The 27,580-nt window shown below is 42.2% G+C and overlaps 1 protein-coding gene across 4 annotated transcripts; it reads right to left on the bottom strand.

The window, feature by feature from the left end:
- Positions 1-5,827: 5,827 nt before the first annotated feature.
- On the bottom strand, positions 5,828-26,724 carry G3BP1 (G3BP stress granule assembly factor 1). 4 transcript variants are annotated; one of them, XM_040573299.1, is made up of 12 exons: positions 26,550-26,724; positions 14,455-14,568; positions 13,127-13,208; positions 12,607-12,780; positions 11,697-11,787; positions 11,101-11,194; positions 10,528-10,732; positions 9,696-9,797; positions 9,098-9,209; positions 8,591-8,716; positions 8,373-8,503; positions 5,828-6,898 (listed from the first exon to the last, which is right to left on the bottom strand). In XM_040573299.1, the coding sequence occupies exons 2-12, from the start codon at positions 14,547-14,549 to the stop codon at positions 6,692-6,694; spliced, it is 1,419 nt and encodes a 472-aa protein (XP_040429233.1). In that variant the 5' UTR covers positions 14,550-14,568; positions 26,550-26,724; the 3' UTR covers positions 5,828-6,691. The 4 variants fall into 4 exon arrangements, with proteins under 4 accessions (XP_040429233.1, XP_040429234.1, XP_040429235.1 ...); XM_040573300.1 differs by having other exon boundaries at positions 8,373-8,482; positions 26,550-26,696; XM_040573301.1 differs by lacking the exon at positions 9,696-9,797 and having other exon boundaries at positions 26,550-26,696.
- Between the last annotated feature and the right edge of the window lie 856 nt (positions 26,725-27,580).

The following is a 27,580-nucleotide window of genomic DNA, read 5'->3' as shown; positions in this document are numbered from 1 at the left end:
CATTCACACGTGCATTTGAGCTACAGCAAGACTTTGAGTGAATTAAGAGATTTATAGAGAGATCTGAAGAAGCGACACACCAAGGACTTCACCTGAAAATGGCCTGACATGCAAAGGTCACAGCGCATTTCATCGCAGATTACCATCCCTGCAGCATTGGTGAACACCATCCTGGAAGCAGCCTTTGAATCCTGAAAGATGCACAAACCTGTCCCAAGCAGCTGTTCGTAGCAACCCATGCGAGATCAAACAAACAGCCATAAGCAGGCATAACATCCTTGTGGACAGTGACATTTTATGGACTGTGTTGTCTACTCACATCCTACCATGGTGTACAGCATATCACGCTTATTATATTAAAACTGAGATGAGGAGTAGTGAAAAAACTTATGCATAAGTGATATAAAAAGGAGGGGAGGACCCAGGAATTTCTCCCTTCCAACTACAAACGCACATCCATTTACATTGTTTTGTAAATGAATTTATCTTTAGAAGAAAAATAAAAATACTTAAGATATTTCTGTTCAAAACAACCATTGCACATCTGGTTTTACTTTCAAGGGGAGATAAAAATACGCAGCAGGAATACTTTCTAATTGAAAACATACGAAACAAATAGAAGTGGGAACATTTCAGCACAAAGAGGGGATTTTCTTTGTGTCCTTAATAAACACCACCTCAGTTTCCTGAAGTTTTCTTAAAGTATCCTCCTCATCTGTCAAAAACCCTAAAGAATCTTGTATCTCGGGGTACCTCCCAAAAACTTTAGGTTTCCTTTTTCTCCCAAGTTGCATTTTGTTCTCTTGCCCGTATCTCTCCCATCTGCAAGCCATTTGTATGAAGAAAATCTTTGTTTCAAAAGCTTGACTTAAAAGCTCATTTGTTCCAAAATACAACAGCGCCTTGATACTGTTTATACCGGGGACAGCCAAGGGCTGTGACAGATGAGCCGGGCTGCATTTAGCAGCTGCTGCCTAAGATGTTACTGGCCGTCCCGTCCCCGTGCCAGCAGTCACTGTGCCCCCAGAGAGGGCAATGCCAGTCACCCGCCACTCTCAGGTGGAGCTCAGGGAGCAAACACAGCACTTGCCAAGAGAGACCTCAGCTGTAGGAGAGAGCCTCCTGCAGAGGGGCAGGGCAGGTAACAGCATTATATCCCTCCTGACAAACCCATCCATCAGCGCCCCTTTACCAATGGGCTTTTGTGAATAAAAAAATCTAAGCTACTTCTGCAATTTGTTTAAAAATTAGGACACAGATTAGGACACTGTTCATAATCAGAATACAAGTGGCAACAAGGCTGGAGCCTTTTCCTTTCATTCCCCAGTCTTACCGGAATCTAAGAATGAAGTCATGGCATTAAAGCTACTCTATTTTAATCATCTTTTAAGCACAGAAAAGAGAGGAAGCTGCTGCTAAGAGAATAAAATTCAACTTCCTTTAACTTCCAGTAAGCTTCTATAAAAGAGGGATAGAAACAGTTCACATTCGCCTGCTTTAGTTTGCTTCCTTGCAAGGCGGCTGCTAAAATATCAGCTTCTCACAGGGGATCATCGGAAAAATATTCAGAGTGAAAATTAAACACTCAAGTTTAGGAGAAAAGGAAGAGAAAAAGGAGGCAATGCTCATGTGCTCTTGAACTCTACTGGATCATTACCAGCAGTTTTCAAGAGGTATAATGGAGAAAGAAGTCAATGCTTAGTAGTTTTCATGCTCCTCTCCCCTCAAGAACAGAGGGAAGAGTAGAGAAATACAGAAAATGCATGGTACCCCCCACTTAAAACCTAAGACAGATTTTTTTTTGAAGAAGAATAAGTTAGCTTAATCATGAAGTACTTTCCTGCCTACCTACCTTTAAAATAAGCCTCCCTTTTCTACAGGGAGTGGTTATATTATATAAATAAAACAAAATTGGCAGACCTCACAATTCAACTAAGGACATTTTGCTACATTGGTCAGGGCACAAAGCATCTGCTTCTTTAGAAGCAGTGTTTTTAAGCCATGAGGAAATAAACCCGTACCTTACAGTTTGCATTGCCACACAGAGTGGCAGGTTATTTTTCTTGCTTGTAGGATTTCTATTTTAAAGTTTATTTCAGCAGTATGAAAGTAAAATGCAAAGTTTCTGCTGTTACACGTATATAAGATGTTTATTGAATCATACATTCATGCTAATGCCAATTTTTTAAAAAAAATAAAGATTTTTCTCAAATTCTCTCCCTATAGTTTTAGTGCCAGAGATTCAAGGCTACAGCCCACACTGCTGGTGCATTTGTGCTAATACAACACTTCATGAAAACAAGGCAAAGGACCAGTTTTACTGTTAAACCTTTTCTTCTGAATAATCTCTCCCATCTGTGACCTCCTGAGCTCCACCCCACATAGGAATTCCTGAAGGACTGAAGATCAAGTCTGGGCAGCAGCAGTGTCAGGATGAATGTCTCACATTTCCAGCCTGTATAAGACATTGCTCTGGTCTTTCAAACAGCACTGACAGTTACCCAAACACAAAGTTCTGTTGTCGATATGTTTACAGTACCCTGGATTTCAGTCTCAGAAGACTGGTGGTACTTCCTGCAGACCCAAACTAGGCCTTAAATTCTCATACAAGGGGAAGGAGGGTGTACTTCACATGCTTTTCTGCATGTTTGGGTACAGCATTATTTATACATAGCCTTAAAGCCTTTGGGAAAGGAGCTGACCTTGATACAGACACCCAAGAGGATTTTTTGAAATGTTAAAGGACCGCCACTCGCATCAAATCTAACAGACAAAAGTATTTTTCAACAGTCAGGTGCTTTGTCAAGTCTGAAATATCATTGACGGAGCAGCAGATCCCACTGGGCATGGCAAGGTGCCTTCTATGCCAGGATGGAAGGGCAACATTCTGCTCTTTACATCCGTTCTGAGAACACACCAGCACTCAAACTGTTATCTTCAAAAAATAGTCTGAAAGCACTTCGCTCAATTATTGTTTTGTATCTCAAAACAAGCCATTAACATCCCCCCCAAACACCGCCCCCCTTACCTCATCTTCCACACAACACACAAACAAGATTATCAAGATCTCAGAGTAGTTTTTCAAGTTACTGGCCAGAGTAAGAATGGTGCTGCTTGGAAGTGAAATAATCACCGAGATAATTTGTGCATGCTTTAGCAGGAAGTAATTAGGGAAACTGCCAGCGTGTCATCTGCTCTTAGCCCCAGGCAGCAATGTGTAAAGAAAGAGGAACTAAGAACCACGTTTTGTTCACAAAGATTGTCAGTCAGGTACAGTATCAGCAGCTCCGGAGGTCACCTCTGGATCTTCCTACTTGCACCAAGAACCATCCTTTTCACCAAGGAAAGCAAACTCAGGTGTAAAGTGGATCAAGTGTAAAGGGCATCCCTTCTGTATACCGCTGCTGAAGACAGTTCCTCCTTCAGATTCAAGTCAGAGCTTGCTGTTACCACACAGTATCTCGCACACAGGCTGTTTCTTACTCCAGTAGGAAGTTCTCTTTGCAAAGCCCCACTTCCCAACCTGAATCTCATGGCAGGACACAGTCCCAAACACAAATTTCAGTTCAGCTTTATACAACGGCCCCGTGCAAGTCAGCTGACAGTTAAAAGGACTCAAAAGCAGCTTCCCTCTGCACAAGCAAAAGGGATTAACTAAACCCGGTTAAGGGCCTTGCACAATTAACCTACGAAAATGCAAAGGTAGCATAGCTTTCAGTTCTGCTTTGGGTAGTATTAAGTATGGCTGAACATTAAACTCTTCTTTCTACTCATCTTATACTATTAAGAACAGTCCTAAGAGGCCAGATCACACTAGTCATAAACCGAAGAGCGCCGTGCCCTCAGAAGGGCAGACCATTAAGGTAAGGATCACGAGGTGGTCCTTGCACTGGGCACATGATTGCGTGGGTGTGAAAGCGGCCTAAAGAGAAGTTTGACCAACTTTTCTAAAGTTTCCTATATTGCAGAGAACACGTCACAGAACAAAGTTTCACTACCTGCATTAAAGCGGAGGTGCTAGCAAGGCATCCTGTTCACTTGAAGACTCCCCGCAGCATTTTCTGTTCAAGAACAGTTGCTACAATTTTTCGTTTTAGAGGTTATCCTCCTTGTAGGTGCTCTAGCCCACTGCAGCCAGCTGAGGCAAACCAAATCACACCTTCTTCGGAGACTTCACCATTAAAACATACACCACTGAAGACCTCAAACAATAGGTATTGAGGTTTTAACAACACAGTCAAAGCACAAACCAGAAAGGGCCCAAGGCTACTAAACTTTAAACAAAAAAGCCAATACAACATTTTACAGAAGGCTGTTTCAGCAGAGCTGGTTACTAGGTAGTCACAGAACCATAAGAAGACAAAAACCATCTAAGTCAGCCTGTATTTTGAGATGCTGTCAACATAACTTACTTCTGAAAAGTATTTCTGCACAAGATATCCCAAGAACAGTTTCTATATATATTTTACCTATCATCTTCTCATAAGATTATAACTTGCTGGGTCTTACCATTAACATACTGAGCATGAGTAATATGAAAACAAGCGCACACTTCACCTTACGGGCTTTTCAGTTCTTCGCTGACAATCCTCAGACCTTTCTCAACCCAGATGCCAATAAGCCAGAGTTGTCCAGAAGTGTTTTTTCAGGTTTATGGATGCTTTCACAGATTTTAAGCTAAAGAAATTTTTATTAATAGCACTTCATAGTCTGAAGTGCAACGTGTTACTGCAATCTCAGATTCAACATCAAGAACACCAGAAACACAACACATGAGAATAAAGGATAACAAACAAGGGCAGTTCAGTGAAACACTTCTGTTGCACACCTTCACTTGATGATCATTCCCAATGTGGAAAAATGCAGAGGTTTGTTTTTAAATACCAGTTGCCGCCACAAGAGGAAGCAGTATGCATTTCCAGTACTTCTGGCTGTGAGAGCGCACACCACAGCTATTTGCTGTCCCACTTCATCAAAATATCTGAGAAACATTCGTAAGGGAAGCAATGCAACACTGAAAATAAACCCAAAATAGAACAAAACCCCACTGCGATTAAATACAACCAGGCTTAACCACTAAGTTTGTTGCTTTGTAAGTGGCAGCAAGTTACTGCTCTGGAGCAGGTAGTACCCACCTGCCTTTTAGAGCAGGGCAGTTTTGTCCTACAAAGAACAAAGGTTTTTTGTTTGAACACAGGCCAAAAAAATCTGTCTTGCATATGCATGGAGGTTATGTTAATAAATTGAGAAAACACGGATAAAATGAACCTTAGCACAGAAAAAGCAGCTTACTAAACAGTTCTTGTCTATTATCAAGAGCTCTGAAGGTCTGGTGTAGACTCAAGACTGCATTTTCATCCAGATGTTTACATGCTACAAAAATACACTGTTCTGTGCAGTAAAGTCTTACGAGATCTCTCCAACCAAAATTCATTTATTCAGCTTATTTAGGAAGTAGGAGAGCGCATTTCTGTTAACTCCAGGACAGACTGGCACCTTCTGTGTTTCTGACAAAAATGCCATCTATTTCAGGTTCGGCAGAAGCAGGAGATTAAATTAATGCCTCAACTGCAAAAGTAACTCACTTATTGTAGAGAGAAAGAATGTCACAAAAGTACTTCTGCAAAATTTGTAACAGAACCTGCCCAGCATCAAAGCTCAATTTTTAAGTTCCGCATCCAAGAACTATTCAGTTTTGATTACTCAAATGCCAAACTGATAAACAGACAGTATTAAAAAGCTTCAGCTGTAACCACCTCTACCTAACAAACTTAGTGACAGAATGAAGAACATCTTCCCCTTGGAAGAACTCCAACATACTCTTGACTTGATAAAGCAAATCTAGACCTTTTTTATTTTTATTATTTTTTTAAACAATTTGCCAAGACTGGAATGAGAGATAAATAGAAGGCACAACAATTTTGCTTTTTTATACAAATACAAACTAAACATGAAAAAACCTCCCTATTTCAATAAAAAAATTTCACAAGTTCAGGAAAAGTGTTTTAAGAGTCAAGTTCTAGACATTTAAAACCTATCCCACAATCCAAAATTTTAAAGTGGTAAAACAGCAGTTAGAATTCTTTTCCGTGATCACGTATCAAAAGAAAAAAGATTCTACGGATACCCATTATTCCACTTTTACAGCGCCACAAAGAGAAAGGTGAATGTCAATTTTTCAAGTGGCAATATCTCCAGATCAGAGGATGTTCATACGACCCTCAAGGGATAAATCAATAGTTTTGCTTTCCTGCCCTTGAAATACTTGCCAAGTACTATGTTTTCCTACAGGCTCTTGAACGCATGCACGTGAAATATTATTCCACTGACTGAAATGCACCCAAATTCAGTAGAAGGGGAGAAAAAAGGAAAAACAAAAAGACATTCTTCTAGGAAAGACCACTGGTACCAAAAAAAATCCAGTCCGTAAGTTTGAGGTGAGCAAGGAAATTCAGTTCTTTTCTTTTTAAAATCCACTTTTCCTAAAACGTTGTTCCACAAAGCTGGAATCTGGGACAAGGACTAGAAAAAATAATCACAAAACCATAACACAAACAAAAAGGGGCCAAAATAGTATCAAACGTAGCAGTCTATAACAGGCTAGGGCCACATTCCAAGATACCCAAGGCTGAAATTCACAAATCTGCAGGAAAAAAGGGTTTGCGCCACCACGTCAACATCCACGATGCATTCACTGGCGTTGCCCGATCCCCCTTCCAGCTCCAAATCCTGGCTTCTGGGACATTCCTCCCCGTGGAGGCCCTCGAATCCCACCTCCCAGCCCCCCACGAGTGCCTCCAGGTCCACGTGGTCTGTTATCTCTGCGGTCACCCTCCCTGGCAGCTCGTGTTTTCTTCTCCTCCACATTCAAGCGCACCTCTCCCCTGAACATGATAGGCTGTAACAAAAGAAAAGAGGTACTTTCATTAAGGAAATATCCGTAAGTCTCCAAAGTCAAAAGATCCTTGCAACTTCATCTAATATCCTCCTTTCCATCCAAGAAAAGTGGTTTTCAAAAGAACAGACGTTTCTTTTTATATCTTCTCCAGCCAAGCACAAGACTGGTTGCATAGCCTGACCATAGCCATTTTCTAGTAACTGTAAAACAAATCTCACACCTAATACTGAGCATTCTGACACTTTTTTAAGAAGTATTTAAACTATTAACAGTAACCTAATTTTATTAATGTGGTAATCCAGTCTTCCACCAGTTTTTTCTTCTGACACATAAAACATTGGATCCTCTCTACCACCTTGCTATACAGGCCAGTGAAGTCTTTCACTTTGATCAGGTTCAACTTTTTATAGTTGCAGCAACAAGTGCTTGCTAGATCGGAAACCTCAGTGAAACGAGAACGGAGAGAGAACGGAAATGAACAGGTTGGCAACATCCAGAAAGCCTCACTGCAGCCAGAGCTGAAGTCCAAAAAACTAAGAACTACAGGAATAAGGATTTGATCATTCCAAACAACTTATTCCAGTAGTTGCACAAACAAGAATGTGAAAAATATTGAAAGATATATCATTGTCAGCACAAGTGCTTTCATCAAATAAAAAGTCTAGCTATTTAATTCAGCTGAACTGGTTACAGAACTAACAGATCTAAGGACGAAGTACATCACCTTGCTTTAGCCATCAGCTACGCTGGACAAAGCAGCTGTAATAAGATGCTTTGACTTTATTACAATCGCAGTGCAAACTCTCGCATTACATCAGATAACAGACATCAGGTTTACCTTTTTATTAACTACCTACCAAACCCTTTAAAACTTATCTTCTCAGGATAAGAAGAGCCCTACTGTTTCTGGACACATGCTTGCTCAAAGCACTGGGCACACGTGCAAAGCAACAGAATTTAGCACTGGTCAAAGCAGGGTAGGAGGTATGTTAAAGTACTTTTACAGGATTTAAGTCTACATTAAAAAAATACTTTAATGCCCATCCACCGTAATTTACGCATTTACATGGGCTTGCAGCAAAGATAATTGTTTCTCCCTCTCTCTCAATCCCTTCTTATTCAACTTCTGGCAAAAAAACCTCCTTGCCCATACAGGTCAGACTCTTTCTTCTCTGAAAGGTATTTACCTGCTTCCTGTGCAGAGCTCAGCAACCTCTCTTGGGAAAACCCTCTATAACGAAAAAGTTTTAACTCACTTGAGTTGTTACCAGCTACTTTGATGACAAAAGGCTGCCTGTAAAAGTGCTGTACAGGCCCTTAATATAGGAGGCAAAAACACCCCACTTACTTGAGAATACACATGAAGTTAGAAAGGGACCAAGAGGAATAACTTCTTGTCAGTCACTTGAAAAACACTGCCTGTTATCAGAGCAACTAATCACTCAACTAATCACTGACAAAAAGCTTATTTTACCCTGTTGCTAAGGATCTTCTGAACTGGTTCAGGATCATCAAACACCACAAACCCAAAGTTAGGGAGCTTCCCACCACTGTTGATGCGCAGTTCAACCACATTGCCATAGCCTGCAAGAGAAGAGCCAAGTTCTTGGGTCACACATTAGAATGTTCTGTTGACCGCACGGATGGCCATAACCCCAAACCCCGAGAAGTACAATAGAGCAGCCAACTTACTTTGGAAAAATTCTTTTAGTTCACTCTTATCCACATCATGAGGAAGGTTCCCAACAAATAGCTGGTGACTGTCTGGGTACCTCACAATCCGTCTAGTTTCCACATCACCTTGTTCACCCTCACGAACTTGAACATAAAAGTAAAGTTTAAGAAAACCCAGTCCAAATAAACAAAAAGCTAGGCATGGTCAGATTAAATGCCTTACTATAGGATAAGAATTCAAACTGTCTATCCATTTACACATTAAAAGAAGAAAGCATCCCACACTAGCAAGTTTGTAACTGCTTGCTTTTTGTTACCTGACTGAAATCAAACACTGAATAGAACCTTGGATACTTCATAGAATGCTAAAACATGCTCTAGAGCTTTGCAGACTAAGATAACCTAGAATATCCATCTAGGTAGAAATATTCACTTACTGACAGTTAATGAGATTTTCAAACTTAGATCACACTGATTCCCCAAACCAAAGGGAAGAAAACGGTGTTAGTCTGTAGCTTTTCTTACTTGGTCTAGGACCCCTCTGTGGCGGGATGTTTGTTCGCTGCTCCCTCACTCTCTGATCCCTCTGAGGTCTCTGTGGTGGGGTCTGAGATTCAGGTTTTGCCTCAGGACGGGGCTGTATGAATTCAAAAACAAATTATCATGCAAGAACCAAACATAACAGTAGGGTTCAACTCTTAAGAGCTTACTATGAAGTTACAGATAAAATACCTTGAAAATATAGAAAAAAGCCTAAATTTGGCTCAGCAAGGCCACAGTTACAGTTTATATTACAATAAATTCATTCATGACAAGAGTCTTGTTCATCAGCAAAGGAAAAACCATTAGAGAAACTGCCTCTCCTGCTAAGGGGGTAACTTTTTTAGACTACAGACGCAGTCAGCACTCGTATGAGCATTCCCTGTTTTTCCTTCACAAGGAATTATTCCTTCTCAATACAAAAACATGGAATAACACTTACTAAATCTCACAGGACACTGTGATAGTCTTCAGTCTCTCCAAGAATTCAGATCATAATCAAGTAGATTTCACTACATTTTTCCTGTCTCAACTTACTGCCAGTCAGTTTAGCACTTAATGGCTTTAGGTGCTGGATTCCTACCTGTGAGACCGGTACTTTCACAACGTGAGGTGGTATTCCTGATACTGGAACAGCTCCACTGGGAGGGAGGTTCTTACTGGTTACTGATGCCCAGGAAAATGTCTAAAGAAATGAAGATTGTAACTCAACTCCAGGTGCTTATCTCTCTCTGAAATATATTTCAGATGATATAGCTAACAGACACAGGGTAATAGGATAGCTTAAGTTTTACTTGACATTCTGAATTCAGCCTTTAAATTGCTCCAATTCAGAAGACTTTGTATTACAGTAACAAAGTCACACTTTAACCTACTTCTGAAACCCATGTAGAATTGAAATACGACACAGCAGCAGCCTAACACCAAGTACCAAACAAGAGTTCAAAGTATTGCTTTCTGGAATATTCATTTGACTACTTTTGCTTCTCTTGACACTGAAGAGTGACAAAAGTCACCACCTCAGAATAAAGTCACATTTTACCCATTTTCCTGATTTAGCACATTGGTTACAGTCTGTTCAAAGTTTCAGAAGCTCTGTTTACAAACAAAGAATTTGAGCCTCTCACTGTTGTCACAGTTCACACACCTACTAAGTTTACAAAGCCTTCCTTTAGGTCCTAACATCTTAGTCAAGCAGTTACTACCTATAATCTCAACTACCTATTACTGTATAGGAGCCAGTGGAAAGGAGGCAACTGGACTTGAAAAGAGTAACTTGGGCATGGAAAAGAATTAAAGCATCTAAGCACTTTTATCTAATTCCAGATACTTCTTGCACCAGAACAATGAACAAAACAAAGTCTAACACTGATGAAGCCACTACACCACAGAAAAGTGCCACCCATTGTCATTACCCTGGAGTCTTCTTGTACTGCAGGGGCTGGATCAGCAGGAGCTGGAGAAGGACTCTTCTCTGCAGTTTCTTCTGGAGCTGACTCCTCCAACACCGGCTCAGATTTTTCTTCCTGCACCTCTGGCTCAGGTTCCTGTTCAGGTTCTGGCTCTGGCTCAGGCTCTGCCTCTGCAGCTGTCTCTTCCAGGTGTTCCTCTATGTCATTGCTATTATCACCACAAAAAAAGGAAGCAGAAGTGGTATCGTATTTGATTAGATCACTGGATGGTAAGGAATACTACTTGTTCAATACAGAAGTCAATCACATTGCTTTCAAGAGGAAGAACAAAACTAATCCGTCTAGATGAGGCTACACTGCACAAGTATGCAAGTCTCACAATAGTACGCTACAGACCATCAAAAAATTGCATCTACAGAAAATCTGGTGTCCCTGCCTTCAGCCTAACAGCACTTAAGTTTCATCTGTCTTTCAACTGTCAAAAGGGACAATGATGAGTAGCATTAAGTTCATTTGACTTGTTTTACAAACAGTCTGTATTACACAACACCTGACTTAATCTAATGTAATTATTACCTGACAGCTTGCTCATAATAAGCACCAGTATCATCAGGAACAGCCTCAGGTGTCTGCTGTCTTTCCTCAGGTTCCTCCCCTTCTTCCTCCGATTCTACTCAAAGTTAGAAAAAAACACACAGCTTTAATATTCCGTACAAGCCCAAGTCATCTTCCACAACATGTATTTGAAGCCTTGTGTTTCCTATTTGCGCTCTTCAGCATATCAAGACATGACATTAAACATATTTCCTTATACTTATGCTATCATTTAGGTTACTCAGTTTTGACCAAGGTCTAACAACATTTTCCAAATACTTCAGAAAAGCAGATTTGTAGCCTACAAGTCTGATTGCTATTGCTCAAAAAGAGTCTTACAGTTCTTTTAACAGAAACAGAATATGCCAGAAAAATAGCAATTGTCTGTATATTGCAAATCCTCGCTGAAGTATAGACAGCATAGTAAAAGAAGAATAAAACTACAGACAAGAAAGAGACCTAGAATACCCTGAAGCCTAATGCTTTAAGAAAATGCTTCCTCCAGTCTGGGAATTAAGCATTGCAATAGACTCAGGAACAAATACCAGCAGAATCATCCAAGATTTGCCTGTACTTACCCTCTGGAGGCTCAGTGTCAGAGTCACCAAAAACTTCATCTTGGTAGCGGAAGATATCATTGTGGACATAAAACTTGTTTGCAACAGAACCCTAGAAGGGAAAAGGAAGGAACTGATTCAATTAAATCAACTGCAATAATGTAAAAAATGAAGTAAGGTAACAGTAACTCATGGAGCAACTCATCCTTCTCCCATTTAAAGATTTATATAAGTTTGCCCCCTTTAAAAAAGCCTGCACTATTCAGAAAAAACAGCATCATACTATGCAAGTTAAGTATGCATGAACCAAGAGAAGAAATTCATTTAGCGCTTTTTAAATCTGATAGCTGACAAAAACATTGACAAAGTAGGAGCCAGAGCTCTAAGTATCTATTTTTCAGTTTGACCTAGGGCTAAGAATTAAGTGATCTCGCAATCCTTTTTCACCATCATATTATGATGGTGAAAATATCAATTATTTGAAATATTTTGTTGAAAAAAGTTGCCTATTTTGAGAGCCACCTTCCACTGACAAGTAAACCATTTAGAGAATAAGAAAATCTGGATCTTTTGTCTTCAAAGGACGAAGTGTTTTCCTCTTTCCACTAGTCCTTTCCTGATACAAGGGTAAGTTCCTAGGAGGGCAAATCAAAGAATAAACTTTGAAATGCATAAGGAAAAAGTGTGTTGCAGGTACCTAGTAGCCATATTTTTTTAGATGTTTACATCTGCAGTTATGATATTCTGGGTTAACAGATGAACATACCGAAGCAGGGACGTTCCTTCGGAATCTCCGGAGTATTACTACTAAGTTGTGTGGTAAGCTACCTTTCTAGTCTAACTCCTCAGATTCCAACGGTGAATCAAAAAGGCCTCAAATCTTGACATTAGAGTGTAAGCACTGTAATAACTGTCACTCAATATAGCATACCTCAGGCGCAAGTACAAACGTCTGCATGAACCTGCGCACTGGCTGCATGTTATTGGAGAGCTCTCCCATCACCTGGACAACAACCCCATCATTGAGGGTAGCATGGGCATCCACATGACGGATCTTTGTGTGGCAGTCCTTGAAGTTTAGTGACAGCACCTTCTTGTGGATTTCCTACAAAAGCACAGAATAAAGGTTACACTGCGAGAGCCATTTCTGCTAAGTCAGCAGCCTCCGAAGAAAGGCAACAACACACTCAGTTTTAGATTCTATTTCTAAACTCTAGCAAGCAAGCTTGGCAGCATTCTCTTTGTTTTGCTTTGCAAGCAATTTTATTAACTTTACTAAAAGGAAGCACATCTTGTGTAACTATTGCTGTTTACAATTAGACAGTTGTTTCTCCCCATTTTCTACAGAAAACACTTTGACAAAGTGAATGAATCACAGCTGGATATCTGCCTCAACCACAAAGGAGACCAGAAAAAGAATGAAATGACACTAAGTTTTTCCAAGTACTTACAGACTGCCCATAGACTGCATCAGCTGGTTTTCCATTAGAATCCAAGCCACCATGGACATAGGAAGAGTTCTTTCCATAAAACCTGTTGGAAAGAAGTTTTAAATATTTGTTGTGCAACACCACAGAGCCTCTACATTAGAGTACACTATAATATACTATCAAACAAGTATTTTTTTCTGCCTTAATTACTGGAATACAGCCATACAATTCCAGAGTGTCACTAACAATTTTTTTTGATCAAAGGAGAAAAAAAATGCAAAGTTCTCCTGTGTAAGCTGCAGTGTTCAGGTCTGTCAGATACCCAATCACTAATAGCCAAAAACAAAGTCTCTTATAGGAAACTGGATGGTGCAACCCTGTTCTCCTCTTCCTGTGTAAGGGCTACAAAGTAACACAGTAACCTGAACACACAGGACATGAAAGGCTTCCCTCAAGCTCTGGTTTAAAGCTTCAGCAAGGAGCAATAGCAGGTTTTGTTCATCTACAGTACTGAAAGCACTGCACATAAGCCTCCCATTTTATAACTAGAAATTACAAGCTAAAAAGTCAAACATCATGGGACTGCATTCTGACAGCAGATAAAAAAAGGCTAGAACTGGAATCCACAGCATGTCCTAAACTCTCCTCTGACCCAAAAGGAGGAGGTCAGCTGTCCACTTAACTGGAAAAAATCTCTGAAAAGCCTTTTGAAGGCTTCCCTGAGACTGGAAGAAGGAAAGTTTCAAGAGTTGTTTATCTACCACGTCAAAGCACGATATAACAAAACATATCTTCAAAAATGAGGGTAAGTCCTCAATGTACGATACCTATCAAGTCAAACAGGACCATTTTGTTTCAATAACAGATTGTAGTTTGCTGCACATTCATAACTTGTCTGACTTCAAGAAGCAGCTGGTGGTATGACTGAGACATACCAGTATAGGAGTACATGCCATTTTCAGTTTCTCCCCCAGTCAGGAGGCATGGTACCAAGACAAACAAAACTGTTTAAGTAATGTTTATCCAGCTTTCATTTATACTGATCACAACTAGAAGTAGCAAGCAACATACTGATTTACCTTTATTTAGAATACCTCTAGCAGTATTTCAATAGCAACCAGAACAAAAGTTTTTATAGCTCCTTTAATCTTCATTATTCATATTTTAACCTAGTTGATCAAAACTGGAAGCAAACTACACCCAGAGTCTGTCTTGTGTAAAATAGACTTAAGTGCCCAAATCTTAAATCTGGCAAGCCAAGTCATGGGAGTAAGTTTATTCACCGATTTTAACAAAAAAAATTAAGAAATGCATACAGAAAAAAAACACCAAGTGAAGCAGAGCCTTACCTGTGCAAATAGTCAGGTGCCTGGTTCAGCAGAGTATAGTACTGCCTCACAAATTCCCGCCCGACCAGCAGGGGACTTGGCTTCTCCATCACCATTTCTTTGGTCAACTGAAAGCTAAAGAAAATCAAATGCTCCGTAAAACACTAGCATTTCACATCACTGTTCAAATACTGACAGCATAAGCCACATAATCATGGTGGAAAGCACACACGAAAACCTGTTAGCAGTTCAACCGGTATGTTGTCAGAGACATCAGTCTTTGGTGCTGAAGAGGAGGAGAGGACTGCCAGGGAACAAAACCAAGTGGTTGGAGAGGCTGCACAAGCAGCCCTCAGTGAAATGCAGGTAACAAGCAAGCATGCTTCTTCAATAGGATTTGCTAAGTGGCTAAGTCATTTATAGTTGATCCAAGTTCTACTTACCTCACTTGACTTCAGAATCAGAATTAAAAGTCAGATGTTCCAAAGCAAAGCCTGTGCTACTCTATTAAGGGCATTTTTAAAAGGTCAGAAAAAGTCCAATCTATTTTTGTCAGTAGTGCAGCACTCCCTGCCTGTGAGTGACAAGTGCTGTAGAGGAATATCAGATTATACCAAAATTACTGTGCTACAAACAAATGTATGCTGCTTTTCCCTTACTTTCCCTGAACTCAGCAGGTTACCTATCACTTCAATCTAAAAGATCAGTCACATACCTAGACCAAAGGATAAATTGATCTGGGTACCTTCTACCCAACTTCAGCGAGTCAGTAAATTGCAAGAAAGAAGTATTTGCAGGTAGATTATATATACACATATCCCTTCAGGACAGGTCAGTCAAAACAAAGCACATTCCTGTTTCTTTCTTTTCGAGTATTCATGCAAGCTGTTCAAATTCATACAAGACAGATTGAAACTGGAAGGAGAATGTAGAAATATGCTCTGCTATTGGTGCACACAGTTCAGTTGTTTCTGCAAATCCGAACCAATACAGTACCAACTTGAGCCCCAGGAAATGACCGCTAATTCAGAAGGCATCTTTCACTTATGTGCTTTTATTTAATACTGCAGTTATGAGTAGCTTCAAATGGCAGTGTTACCTAAAGAACTAAATAATGGAAGTCAGACTAAGTGGGTCCTCTAGCAGAGCAATCCAGATGGAGTCTGCAAAGCGCATGCCACGGCAGTTACGCTGGGACAAGTTTTCTCTTGTCACATAGCAGCACCCTGTAGCCAGGGTAAACACAGTTGCCCACAACTATCACCTGAACAAAGCCAGTGGGGACAGACTGCCTTTTCTGTGCCCTTGTGTAAAGCCTCGTCCTGTTCACCCCAGGATCTTGTCTGAAATTCAAGAAACGTAGTGAAAGCAACAAACAAGAACTCCTTTAAATGCTAAGAACGGATAACAAATTGTAGCTTCAGCAGACAGAGGTGACCTACCAGGTTAGGATTTTACATCAACAGTTTCAAGTGCATGTCACATATAGGTCTGCAAAGGAAGCTATTCCTCACACATCCAGCAGTGCTGTTTTGAAAAAAAAATTTCAACCCCCCTCCCCCCCCCAAAACAAGAACACAAGGGGAGGCATGGAACATGGGATTTTGCATAAAGCTAAATCCAAACTAATCTGGCACCTTTCTTCCATCTCCAACTGTGGTCTAACACAAAACATGCTGTAAATGAAAGACAAGAAAACATTTAAGCAGTGGCAGAACATGCCAGTAACGTATTTGAGGATGTGATTCCACCCAAACCACCAGTAACGGTCAGTATGCATTGCATCCAGTCTAGATAGAGATACAATACACTAATTCCTATCCTGGGAGGTATGCAGTTTAAGGTTCAAACCAGAAGGTATAACTAAAGTGCTATTACTACAGCAAAACTTGGTATAGCTTTGTGTGCACTGATGTGTATTGTCCTGCTTTTAACAGAAAAAAAGGTGAGTTATTCACACCACTTTCTCTTTAAGTTTTAAAAGAAAGCCTACTCATTCCATCTCTGAAATGCACTTTTTCCTAGTTAAATACAGGGGAGAAAGATCTGACAGGCTCCAGAGGATGAACGTATACATGAGCTCCTGCTCGTTCAGTAGGAAGTGTGTATATCAACACCGTACAAGGAAATGCTACCTATGCGACAGCACACAGGGAGTTAAGACCAAACATGACCTAGAACTAACGAAGGCTTTTCATATATTGAAAAGCTTTCAGTTGGTGATGACATTCAAGAGCTAACCATGGAGAAAGTGCTATGCCACAGTTGGGTCTGGCCTGCAGGAAGTGCTCAGATTCTGCAGACCGCTTTCATTTTAGGAAGTTCCCAGTATGTGGTTTTGAAGAAGCCTCTGAATCATAAGCATAGTGTCCACACATACAGATGTCCAAGACTGAACACAGTCTGAGGTAACTAATTAAAACCTCAAATTTATGAACTTGATTGCCTTCTAGTGCATGTTAAATTAGATCCCCACAAAATATCAGTAAGAAAAACACAACAGGGCAAGTAAGGATAAGTTGTGGGTACTATGCTGATTTCCTAATTTCACTTTCTATTTCCTGTAAAGCACTTGTGAAATACGATCACTGCAAGCAGAATGACCCTGAAGCAGCTGCAGTGGCAGACAACACCTTCACTTTTTAGACTCAGCTTGGTTTACCTGGCAATGCGAGACTCAATTGTTGCACAAAAGTTCAAAATCTTGCCCGTGCTGTGGGTTTACGATTGGAAGACCAGTTCTACCATATCCCCTACACTGAGTAGGGCAAGAGATCCATGTAAGACAGCACATACACACTCCTTGTTCACCCCTCTTTCCTTTTTCTAGGGGAAGTTGGGGGTGTAGTGAACGCATTTCATCTCTTTACAGACTAGTTTCCTCCAGGATCCAGCCACATCCCTATTGATGTCCAGAGGCAGATTTTCTACACAGTTTTGTTAAAGGAATCAGGCTCCTTTGAGAATTATTTTCCAATTGCTTCTAGAATATGAATGTACAAAGCTGGATTTCCTCACAAAATGGTAAACTGTTACCTGCAGGACTTGAATCACCACAGCTCACTACCAAAAGCTCTTTCAGATTTGTCCTCAGTGAAAGACTCCTCATGAGTATTAACCCACCAGCACTCACATCATCTTCTGTGCTGTTCTGACTTGTCCCAGCACTACACTGAAGACATGTGGAAGGTAGTGGCTAGTGGTTATGTCATATTTACAAGACATACTCCTACTGCAGAGGGTGAAAAGTCTCAGAACCAACTCTTTCCATGGAAAAAGGAGGAACAGCAGAGTGCCCAGTTCTCCTTAGGATCTGAAAAGAAATGGGAAAAACCTCTATGTGACCTAATCAGGGGACAACAATCTGTTTTTACTCCTGCTGCACCTGCTGTTCTGCCAGTTGCCATCTGTTCTTGAGCCCCAGCCAGCGCAACCTGAATGATACAAGCCAAGCATCACCGGAGTATATTTGCTCCTTAGCACTCATGAGCAGTTTGTTACTCAGCTCTCTATTCCTTGACCTTAGAATAACTGCAAATATTTTATACTACATTTCTACCGCACAGATCATGATAGTACCAAATGTTTGAGCTGTCACTACATTACTCCTGATAGTTTATCCAAATGCTGTTGTCAATTGAGATTAAAGGATGAGAATTGATAGGAAAAGCTGGAAATCCAATGAGATTCATTCATATTACTCTATATATGTAAAACATGGAATAATTCAAATTATAGCAAATATATTAGAACAATTCTGCAACATAACTGAGCCCTTTCCTTAAGCCAGGAGACTTACAAATACCTCCTTTACAGCGGTTATCACCTGGCTAGTGGAAAATTCCACCATCTGTTACAATGCTCCTACTTGGCAGGAAATCAATGCCAGGCACTGAATTTCTAGAGTACAGTTATGTAAATTAGAGCCATTTATGTAAATTGTGTATTAGCAAATTTAGGTCCACAGAGCATATTAGCATGTTACTATTAACAGAATTAATAGGGTCAAAGAAAATCTAGTATTTTCTCAGACTGCTATACAATTGTGAAAGTGAACCATTGGCTGTCTAAACTTTATTTTTGACTTATATTCCATACAAGAAGCAGTCTGTCAAAAAAAAGAGCTACTACAATGGATTGCAGTTCTCTGATTGGAATATTACACAGCAGACACAAGGAACAATCCTACATTCTACATGCTCTCTTTTGTCTGTTGGTGTGCTGTAAGACAAGAATGTAATATCACATGAGCCTCTCTCTACAAATTGGTCCATTTTATGGAGTAAGAAGTGTCGTTTCCTCACCACCTTTTAATTACAAGTTTAACTAAGATATTCTCCCAGAGCTGTTACACACTGCTTCCGACACCCTAATCAACTTCTATGAAGTACAATTCGTATCTTTCATTTCTAAATCTTTACCCCTAACTATACAAAGGCAACTCTGACAATATAATTGATGTGCTTCACAAATGAAGATATTTCCCCCTTTAAACGACAATGTCAAACTTCTCATGCAATTCTACTTCCCTATTTTCATATCAATTAATTCCTTAACATAAAAGGACTTGGAGAACTCAAAACACCCAGAGAAGCATCTACATGTAAGTGTATCACATTACAAAACTAGCAAAAAAAGCAATTTTGCTGGACTTTAAAGGTCTGGTCAATAATTAACAGGACTGTGTAATTAAGTGTCATTCAGGATTTCTGCAGGTTCCTTCGGAAGAGGTGGGGATGTTCAAAGCTACAAACCATTTATCTGTATGGAGTAACCAGCATTAGAAGCAGTTGCACTGCTGCTTTGGAGAATAGAAAAACAGCCAGTACAAGTGAAATAAAACTCACTAATATTTTGTATGTAATGCCTCCTAGAAGCATACATTAAATCAAAGGCAAAAAAAATCCTGTTAGTTCCCCTTCTCCACACATTTTATGTGACTGGTGGTTGCTACTGATGCTGATTAAACAAAACCAGGGCAGCCGGTACCTGTGCGAACTGAGATACAAAACACTGCAGAGGGAACAATGAAACGCAAACAAGCCAAACTTGCATCACTCGGCAAATTCCAGAGCCTGTCTCATCCAGGGATTTGTATCACTATGCTAGCTTTCTCTCAAGTAATGTAAGCCTTTTTGAGGAAATGCATATTTAAAAGACTACAAGATACCAGATACACCGAGATGTGAGATGCCCTTCTTCTAATACAGCATTAACCATCTGAGGGGGAGAAGGAATAAAGAACAACCCCAGTTGTTAACCTCAAGACCAAACCATGAAGAGCTGAAAAAGCACCTCAAATAGGTAAGCAACAAAAGCTTCAAAGCACTAAGCTCCTTTAAAAAACAGGAGTCATTACTGGTGTCACATGGATGAGGTACAGTGTCACAAGGTGCACTATCACAGCCTGCATTTTATGCACAAGCCATTACAGTTACCTGCCAGCAGACAGTTCTACTTTTGAGTTTTGACAGATCCAGAGGGAAAACACTGTCTGAAAAATCATCTTAAGAGGTAACAAGCCATACGCTGAAAGCTACGCGATAGGATAACTTGCCCAAAGAACAGTGAAACATTTAAAGATGGAATTTGCAACAACACATCATGAGGTTAGGAGCATTCAAATTAACAGGACATAAGTAGTAAGTACTGACTACAAACTTCCAGAGACAGGTACTCCTCAACCAAGATCAGAGCAGTGTACGAAGAGCCTTTATTAATAATCTTCAAGATGTGGATCTGGATACTTAATGCAGCCATTTCTCCATTGACTAATTAAGAATAGCATCTTCCATCCAACAGCCACACTGCCTACAGAGAGGCAGTGCCTCTGGTCACAGGGTACCTGAGGTATTACCAAGACCTGGAGTCTAAAAAAAAAAAAGACAGCAACCAGAATACTCCACCCTCAGGTAAAAATCTCTCTGTACTTTATTAACACGATACTGCAGAAAGGCAGAGCAATAATACCTGAACCCCTTTCTGATGCTCTTTGAGATATACTGATGAAGGACTCTACAGAAGAGCTACACATTGTACTAACTAGAAAACAAAAAGTTAAGAAAACTGAATTCAAGATTAACTATTTGGATAATTTGATTAGAAAATAATCAGGATAAGAAGATATAATATAGTTATGTTTAAAATTGGATAAAAATAGTTCAGAATTACATTCAACACTGCTCATGTTAATACTGAAAAACCACTGCTTGCCAGTGGCAGATGGGAAGCCTTACCCAGCAGCAATGTACAGCCCTTAAACACTGCAAGAATACAAATAAACAAACCATGAATTGCTGCAGAAGAGCTGTCATTCTAGAAGTCAGCCTGTGTTTTTGCTAACAAACCTAAGTGTGAACCACAAGTACATGGATGCGATGGAGTCTGCCAGCTTCCAGTCAACATTCAGTGTTTCTTGTATTGTTCAGCTCTGCCAAGCAAGAAAGAGACAAACTGGTGATTTTTTTTACTGCCATCATTCAGAATTTAAATGAACAGTGACCATTTCAGAGGAATACAACTTCAAGAGCATTAAGATCAAACGCAGAGAAACCGAATACAAAGAGAACTACCTGAAGTGTAAGTACGGCACAGTGATCTGGGGATAATAAGAGATACTATCCTAGTTAGGAACACAAAGGCCCACTTACTGTCCAAAGACAAACAGCAGATTCGGCTCTGTTTAAAAAGGAATGGAGACAGAAGTGATCTAACTTTGAATCTTAAAATAAATTGGAATTACGCTTAAGTGTTATCACAAGAGTTTCTCAACAAGTCTTCTTAGCCTCTGTCCACAGAACTTTCCTTTCCCTGAACAGAGGGCCTACATTGTTTGTTGTATTTTTTTTCCCCTTTTTAAATCTTTTTCAGCTATCTTCCAATTTTCTACCACTTAGTATCACGCAGTCACCCCTTCTATTCAGTGAAAACCGCAACATTAGCGATACACAGAAGGAGACTAGCACTTTGGCAGAAGCAGCTAAGCATTTCGGTTCCTGCTTAGAATTAGCATCAAGAAACAGGTTTTACTGCAGAGTTAATGTTGTAACAGCTGCCCTGTGCCCATGACCCAGCAAGGGTCACCTTTCAGCCATCAAGTTCAGACTGCAGCTAGTGTATTTGCATTACTTTTTGAAAACTTCTGCTGTTCTGTATCACAGGAGAAGGATATTCAAACTCCGAAGATACATATCTAAGTTATTTCTTACGTTACCAACAGACCAAAACACTGAGTTTCACGGGCAGTTTATTTCAATAACATGCACTAGAGATTTATGATAGGGGAACGTGAGGTGTTTGCCCTCCATTCTCAGATGTCCCAGCATGGCTCTGCACCTCTCAAGGAGTTATCACGATCTGCATGCCACCCTTTACACAAAGGAGATGCAGAATAGGTAAAGCAGAAGCTCGAGAAAGCACAAGTTTAAGTTGCTATTATTCAACGTTTATTGACTAGAAAATACTGAAGCACCAAACTAGACATCTTAATCCCTCTGGTCTTCCTAGATGCCCAAAAGGCAAGAGAGCTCTGAATTGATGGCTACTTTTCTAAACCCCTTCTGTGGAAGGACTCCGCTACTGACAGCGGACCTGTACAGTCTCAGAAGTACAGACTGAATTTCAATCGCTATTTGGGGGACCTTCATGAGACAGCAGTAAAGGTCAGCTCTCACCTGCGGCAGGGCTTACCATACAGTCTGTAAGCAACTCGTGTTTTTGTTTTCAGAACACCCAGAAACAATTTGGTCATCCTGCAGTAACAGTTACCCCCAAGACAATCCCAACAGCCTCCACCTGTACCAACTCCCCTGAATCCCTTTCCGTCTCTGGACATACAGACATTAACATTCGTAGCCAGGCGTGTTATATTAAGTGAACAGCTCCAAAACAAATGGAACATGCCTCATCCCTTCACCATTTCATACTAGTACACTTCCAGGGGCTGCTTATATCCTGCTTTAGTTTGATGAGGAAAAGCTGAAAATTGTCTTGACATGGAAATAAAGCAAGTTAAGCAAGGCTGCTGTAAGGGACCTGATGTAAGATAAACTCAGATAATCTGCCCTGAGCATAACTAGTTCAGATCATCACAAGATAGCTATGTAGCATTAAGCTTTACACAGAAGATTGGCCCCCATGATTTGACTGAAATCCAAAATTAACTCCTCTTCAAAATGTGAGTTCTCCCAAATCTCAAAGCCTTGAGAATTCACAGAAATATTCCTACGCTTCTTTTAATTCTAAAATCAGGTCCTCCCAGAGAGGCCATCTCCTACACTAGGTTGAAGGATTTCTATACCTAACTAGACCTATTCCAACTTCCCTTAGCCTATAATCAGGAGTACTATTTTTCTGTAAAGCTACATTTTAGCCGTGGAAACTTCACCCTAAAGGCCAGTGACAGTCGGAATGGTTTGTTTACTGATTTTGTTAATGAAAATTAAGTCACTTTATGTCCATGCTGCTCTCTGAACTGCTTCACTATGAAGTAGCTACTTATACCCTATGATTTTGCCATTAGAATAGGTTTTGTTTTGACATCCAAGAGCTGCTCCAACAACTCAATGAAGTTGGCAGCAGATCCAGTCATCTTCTCTTAGCTCTGCAATTTTTCCATTTGGCTCCACTGCAGCTTCTTAAAGTAAAAAGCCAAAGTTACTCCCAAGCACTCAGATGAAGCAGATTAGAACACCTAGCTACACAGATATTACAATGAAATAAGCACACTCCCACTTGGATTAAAGTCACAAGAATTAAGATTTGACAAAATATTTTCTGCATGCCAAGCAACAGATGCCTTTAGGAGTCAACCAAGTCACCTCTATTTCAGCCACAGAAGGCTCAACCACCAAATACAGACTGGATCCTAGCAATTAAGGCTGATCCATCATGGTATTGTTACTTCAAGACATTTAAAAACAAAACAGATCAGCATAACAGCCAAAAGTGAAGCTAGAAACAGCACAGGGCAATGCAGAAGAAAATGGATGATGGCCACCCACATTTTAAGATTCCGTATTTCACATTTGCCTCAGCAAGGAATGTACAAATCTGTTATAAACCTCGTAACTGACAGCTCACCATCTCCAAGCTCTCAGAGCAAGTACTCCACCAACTAGGCCTTCTGGAAGAGATCCAGCCTTAATATAGCTAAACTGGGGCTCCGGACCTATATAATACTCATTGCCAGCACAGTTTGAGGCATCTTTTTAGATTATCTGAAGGTTAAAGTTTTTGTTTATTTTGGTTGGGGGTAGCATTTTTTTTCCCCATTTGGTCAGTGAAGTAGCTGGAGATTATCAAGTCTATTAGCAGTTTCAGCACGAAGTTATTAGTTTCTTCAAATCAATTCTGGAAGTTTGACACAGGCACCTGTAAAAAAAATCCACTCTTCTAGACAAAACTATCACTTCCACCTTTGGTTTATTTCAAGTACAGCGGACTACAGCCAGCGTAACAACTAGCACCACCCAAAGCCATGTTCTACTTTGATTTCCTCTTTGATTTTTCTTTCATCACACTACTTCCCTGGACAAAAAGGCTCAATTCTAGTATTAAAACTAGAACACTCAATTCAAGCTTTCAAGTTTTTTCTAACTCATCCAATAAGCCATTTATGTTAATCTCATGACTGCTCTCTCAAAATTACTACTGTTATGAACAGAAATATCAATGTGCACATACAGTAACACCATTTCTGTTTTACTATACTTGCATTAAAGCATGCTCCTCAATATACACTATTATAACAGTCCACAAGGAGAAAAAATGCTAGCTTTCTGAACCAGTTTTCAGACATACCCTCAGTCACTACTGAAAGTGAAGGGTATAGCAAAACCAACATCACCTCATAAAAAATGCTAAAACAAGGTGCATCTTACTGAGGTTATTTTTAAGTGTGAATTCTGATAGCAAACTCAAACACTTGCTGTACATTCTCAAAAGACCACGGGCAGTGCAGTAAGCGCACTAAAACCAGAACTACAATAAAGAATTTCCTGTTTCATTAGGTGCCTGAAGGTTTCACATTTAAAAACCAAGGTGTTCAAACCCAGAGTACTATCAGTTGTGCGACAAACTCGGTTGATGCTGTTGTGTCAGCAGCAAAATGAACAATAGGGCAAAGCGGTCCTATACTCACAGCGCACAAAGCTTTCCCACCATCTACTTTTGGTTTTGTTTCTTAGGTCGCGGTGTCACCAAAAAAAGCGAGGAATCCCTTCAGATGATGCTGATGTTTACATTTGACCCACATGCACAAAGGAAACTTGGTCTGCCTGGTCTTCTCTTTTACTTTCAAGTACATTTGGCAGCCTTCAACTAAATGGGCTCACACTTAGACAAGTTCCCTTTTTGGGGGTAGCTTGTATTCTTCTATTTCCCACAACTCAATGGAGACCACTATTCAGCTGGATTTTATGTATGCAAGATTCTTTTAAAATGAAGATTTATATTTAAAGATGTACATTTCCAGAGGTTCCAAAGCTGAGGTGATCCTTTTTCTAGGACTGTGCAGAGCTCCACTTGCTAGTGTGTTTTAAGACTGCCTTTCGGGAAAACTAATTTTGGAACATGAGTTACTAACAAAAAGCCTAGAGATTCTCATCATAAAGATGCTCTACTACTGGGGTACAAGACCCCTAAACACGTAAATACTTACAACTGGCCTTCAATTTAGCTATGTGGCCTACTAAGCTGCCTTTTTAAAAAAAAAAGACTAAAGCTCAGCTTCACTACATGAAGTACACTGACTGAAACGCTCCTGGAAAAGGTGAGTCCAGTTCACAGGATGCGCCCCTGCTACCCCCAGAGTCACAGAAGTATCACAGAACTTTTTTTTTTTTAGTAAAACTATTAGTCTTAATCTTTAAAGAAAAGGAATTAAGAAAAACTGAAAACTTGGTGAAAATTAAGATTTCAGAAAAGAACTCAACTGCAGTTTTTGTTTCCCAACTTCTTCACCCCCTTCTCTTTATGATGCCCATCTACAAGGTCTTGTTAGCTGAACACAACCCACCACGCACTACATCTGATTTGTGGCACCTGGAAGCGTTAGCTTTTGGAGCTCAATAGCAGTGTCCACATTTCCTAAAGCTGTCACTTCTGCCTGTGAGAGCCCAGGCTAGACAAAAATAGCATGCACTGAAAATATGGCGGCTTGCTGCAAATGCTGCTTTCAACCAATTGGGGGGGGGGGGGGGGGGGGGGAATAAATCATTTTCTTTGCAGCGAGTAACCGACTATATGTATGCAAGCCTTAACAAAAGAAGTCACCGAACAAGCCCATCAAAAATTGGTAACGTATTAGATTACCCAGCTCGAGACTGAAGCGCACGTGAGAGATGTACGAAACCTTCCCTCTGTGGGTTTTCCTTCCCTTCCTCCCCCCCTCAATCAGCACACTGAGAGTCCTGCAAGAGGCCGGGAAGCGCCCCTGCGAGCAGCGCTTCGCATTTAAATCCTGGCTTAATCTCAGACCCAGCCAAGGTCACGCCGAGAGCGGGGGCAAAATGCGCGCCCTCCGGCCGGAGCCCCGGCTCCCTCCATCCACGAACCCCACGGGTGCAGCCCCCACTCCCTCTGGGCACCCCCCTCTTTCTCCCCGCTCCCCAGCACCCCCATCCCCGGCCGGTTTGGGCCCTCCCCCCGAAAAAAATCCACTCCTCACGGACACAAAACCCCCGGAGCGCGCCCAGCCGAGAACAAAGCTGGCGGCCCCGCGCCCCGACCCGCACCATGCGGCCCCCCCCCCCGCCGCTCCTTCCCGGCCCCCAAAACAACCCCGGGGAGCCCCGAGGGGGAGCCTGGCCGCCCCCTCACCCCCCCTGGGCAGCCTCGGGGAACGCTGCGGGCCCTGGGGGCTCCCCACATCCCCTCAAGGGGCCCGGCCGCGGGCGGGGCGCTTGCCACAAGGCCCCGGCGGGCCCGGGGGAACCTCGTGAGCGGGGCCGCGGCCTCCTCAGCGCCGGGGGGGGGGGGGGGGCAGGCCCCCCCTCAGGCCGCGGCCTGCCCCGGGGAGGGGGAAGGGGAGGGCACGGGGGGGGCCTGGCCCCCCTCAGCCGCGCCCCGCTGGCTCCCTCCCTCCCGCCCGGCCCGGGCCGGGCGCCCCCGTTCACCTGCGGGCGGAGCGGGACGGGAGCGGGAGGCGCCGCTTCACCACAGGCCTGCCCCGGCGGATGAGAAGCACCTCACGCAGCGGCGTGCTCTGCCGCCGGCTGCATATATCCGGCGCGCAGCCTAGCCCGGCGGCAGGCGGATCCACCAATCAGAGCGCGCCGCTCGCCCTCGTTCGGATGGTGATTGGTGTGCGAGGGAGAGAGGGGGTGGGAGGGTGGGTGAGCGGCAGGTCGTTCCACCAATCACACGGCCTTACTTCGCGGGGAGCGAAGATTGACCGACACGCTGCACAACCAATAGGCGGCGATATTCTCGCTGATGGGGCGGGATGAGACCTGATGGATCGCCCCTCCAGCCAATAGAACGACAGTACCCGCGCTTCTAGGCGCGAAGGGCGGGGCTGCCCTGACGCGGTAGTGTGGTTGAGGCGCGCAGCGGCGCCCTTGAGAAAGTGCTGGTAAACCCCGTTATAGATAGGGGCGGGCCAACGTGCGGCACGGGGCGCGGCGGCCAATGGGAGCGCGCGGCGGGCCTTGACGGACAGGCAGCCTCCGGCGGCCTTAAAGGGACAGGCAGCGCGCGCTCCGTGCCCAGCACCACCCCCTGCTGGAGGACAGGGGGCGCGCACAAAATGGCGGCGGGGCCATGCCCCAGCTCCCGCTGCCCGGCCCCAGGAGCCCCAGGGCACGGCGGGGGGGGCTCAGCCGGCTGCCCTCCCTCCGTGCTGGGCGCAGCAGGCGGCTCCTCCGCCCCAGAGGGGAGCCAGGTCGGGCAGGGGGTGCGTTGAACCCCCCAAATGCCCCTGGAGGGCAGGGGGAAAGCCGCCCACATCCCAGCTCGGAGCTGGCAGGGGCTCTCCTGAGGAGACCAGGGCGGCGAAGAAGCCCGCAGTCAGCCTCTAAAATGATGTGTTTTCCCTTTGTTTATACACCATCCCACCCCACACGTATCAGTGACGTGAAGCAGAGATAGATTTAACCCTCTAAAAATGACTTCCCCCCCCCCCCCCCCCCCCCCCAGCTGCCGTATC

Source organism: Cygnus olor, chromosome 14, assembly GCF_009769625.2.
Source record: "Cygnus olor isolate bCygOlo1 chromosome 14, bCygOlo1.pri.v2, whole genome shotgun sequence".
NCBI classification, from domain to species: Eukaryota; Metazoa; Chordata; class Aves; order Anseriformes; family Anatidae; genus Cygnus; species Cygnus olor.
Note: the sequence above shows the minus strand (reverse complement) of the source record. Positions and strands in the feature narration are given on the sequence as shown.

What these genes read in the sequence shown, in the direction of transcription:
- G3BP1 (XM_040573299.1), bottom strand. Translation starts at nt 14,549, where the DNA reads ATGGTGATGGAGAAGCCAAGTCCCCTGCTGGTCGGGCGGGAATTTGTG. An exon ending in TATTATGAGCAAGCTGTCAG is followed by an intron (nt 10,733 to 11,100) that starts GTAATAATTACA and finishes TGGTGATAATAG; the next exon opens with CAATGACATAGAGGAACACC. An exon ending in ACAGAGGGGTCCTAGACCAA is followed by an intron (nt 8,717 to 9,097) that starts GTAAGAAAAGCT and finishes TTTATGTTCAAG; the next exon opens with TTCGTGAGGGTGAACAAGGT.